General features: G+C 52.9%; 1 protein-coding gene across 11 annotated transcripts in view; it reads left to right on the top strand.

Annotated features, from left to right (window-relative positions):
* Positions 1-11: 11 nt before the first annotated feature.
* The window catches only part of UBE2F (ubiquitin conjugating enzyme E2 F (putative)), a 45,837-nt gene continuing 44,622 nt past the window's right edge, over positions 12-1,226 (top strand). For 3 of the 11 annotated variants that reach the window (XR_001516706.2, XR_003045766.1, XM_006909899.3), the window contains exon 1: positions 983-1,151. Coding sequence is in view for 8 of the 11 variants with exons in the window: in XM_006909899.3 (XP_006909961.1) it covers positions 1,034-1,151 (118 nt within the window). In the remaining 3 variants the exon portion in view is untranslated. Of the gene's footprint in view, positions 1,152-1,226 lie in introns of all 11 variants that reach the window. The other 8 variants (XM_025045408.1, XM_025045409.1, XM_015587852.2 and 5 more) reach the window with 5 other exon arrangements.

The following is a 1,226-nucleotide window of genomic DNA, read 5'->3' on the forward strand; positions in this document are numbered from 1 at the left end:
GAGGGCTATGAGTCCTTCCCAGATGGGAGGTTCTCGAAGCTACTGTGTAATTGAAGCATCTTTTGAAGCATTTAGACCAGTGAGTCTTCAAGGGGTTAGGGGTGTGTGCAGAGGCCGTGTACAGTTCGGGAGATCATATTTAAAGTGTTTTTTTCGTGGTACAAATAATAGAAAATAGAATCGTACAGCCTTTGGGTGGATACGGAAAGTGGTCTGAGAAGGTGCGTAAGGGATCTGGGTTAAAAGGAGCAGCGTTGGGGAGTATCATATTTTGGCTTCAAGATCTTGGCCTCAAACTGCAAGTGCTGCACGTTGGTCAAGTTTTCCTCTGGAAGTTTTAAATCGTTTTCTTTTTTAAATGATCAGCGTGTCACTGAGAGGAAATGATGTTAAAGCATCAAAGGAAATGACAGAGATACTGGGCTGGTGACCAGTCTGTGTTCTCCGTCAGCTCCGGAGCTGCTCTCCAACTGCCCGTGCTGCCGAGAGCCAGGCGGCACATCAGCGAAGAGGGTCACATTTGGGGCCCTCATTGTGACGTAATCTGGATGTCAATATTGCCCCCAAATGTAAATAAACCCCACATAAATAGATGTGAAGACAGTGAGGCTCTGGCCACAGCTTTATGAAAGGAAGGAGAGCAAAGCATTGCGGTGTCCCCTCACCAGATGCTGACACTCCCTGCAGTCTGCGACGGGCCAGCCCCGCGGGCCATATACGGGCGTTCGGTCCCCCTGTGGAGGACAGATTTGGCAGGGACAATGGTGGGCCCACGAGGTACCTGTTGGCTGAGGCGCCCCAGGCCGAGAGCTCCGTGCGAGCTCTGTCACCGCCCCGTCCCGGGGCCTGGTGTCCAGTGAGTGTTAATCCATGGCTGTCTTTTTTAAAAATTTTATTTCATAATTTAAAAAATCAGAGTTCCGGAGGATGGCATGGAGATTCCCGGACTCATTGTTGTCGGCGCCTGGTCATTCCGCAGAGACGGGTCCTTGACCATGCTTTCGGTCTGCCTTCCAGGGCCAAGGTGGCAGTGATGCTGACGCTGGCAAGCAAGCTGAAGCGGGAAGATGGTCTCAAAGGGTCCCGGACGTCAGCCGCGGCCTCCGACTCCACTCGGAGGGTGTCCGTGAGAGACAGGCTGCTCGTTAAAGGTAACGTCCGCGTGCGCTGTCCTTACTGTGTCACGGCGAGGTCTGGCTAGAGGCTTCTGGGATGCGAAGCGGCCC

This window comes from Pteropus alecto, unplaced genomic scaffold (assembly GCF_000325575.1).
Source record: "Pteropus alecto unplaced genomic scaffold, ASM32557v1 scaffold143, whole genome shotgun sequence".
Classification (NCBI taxonomy): Eukaryota; Metazoa; Chordata; class Mammalia; order Chiroptera; family Pteropodidae; genus Pteropus; species Pteropus alecto.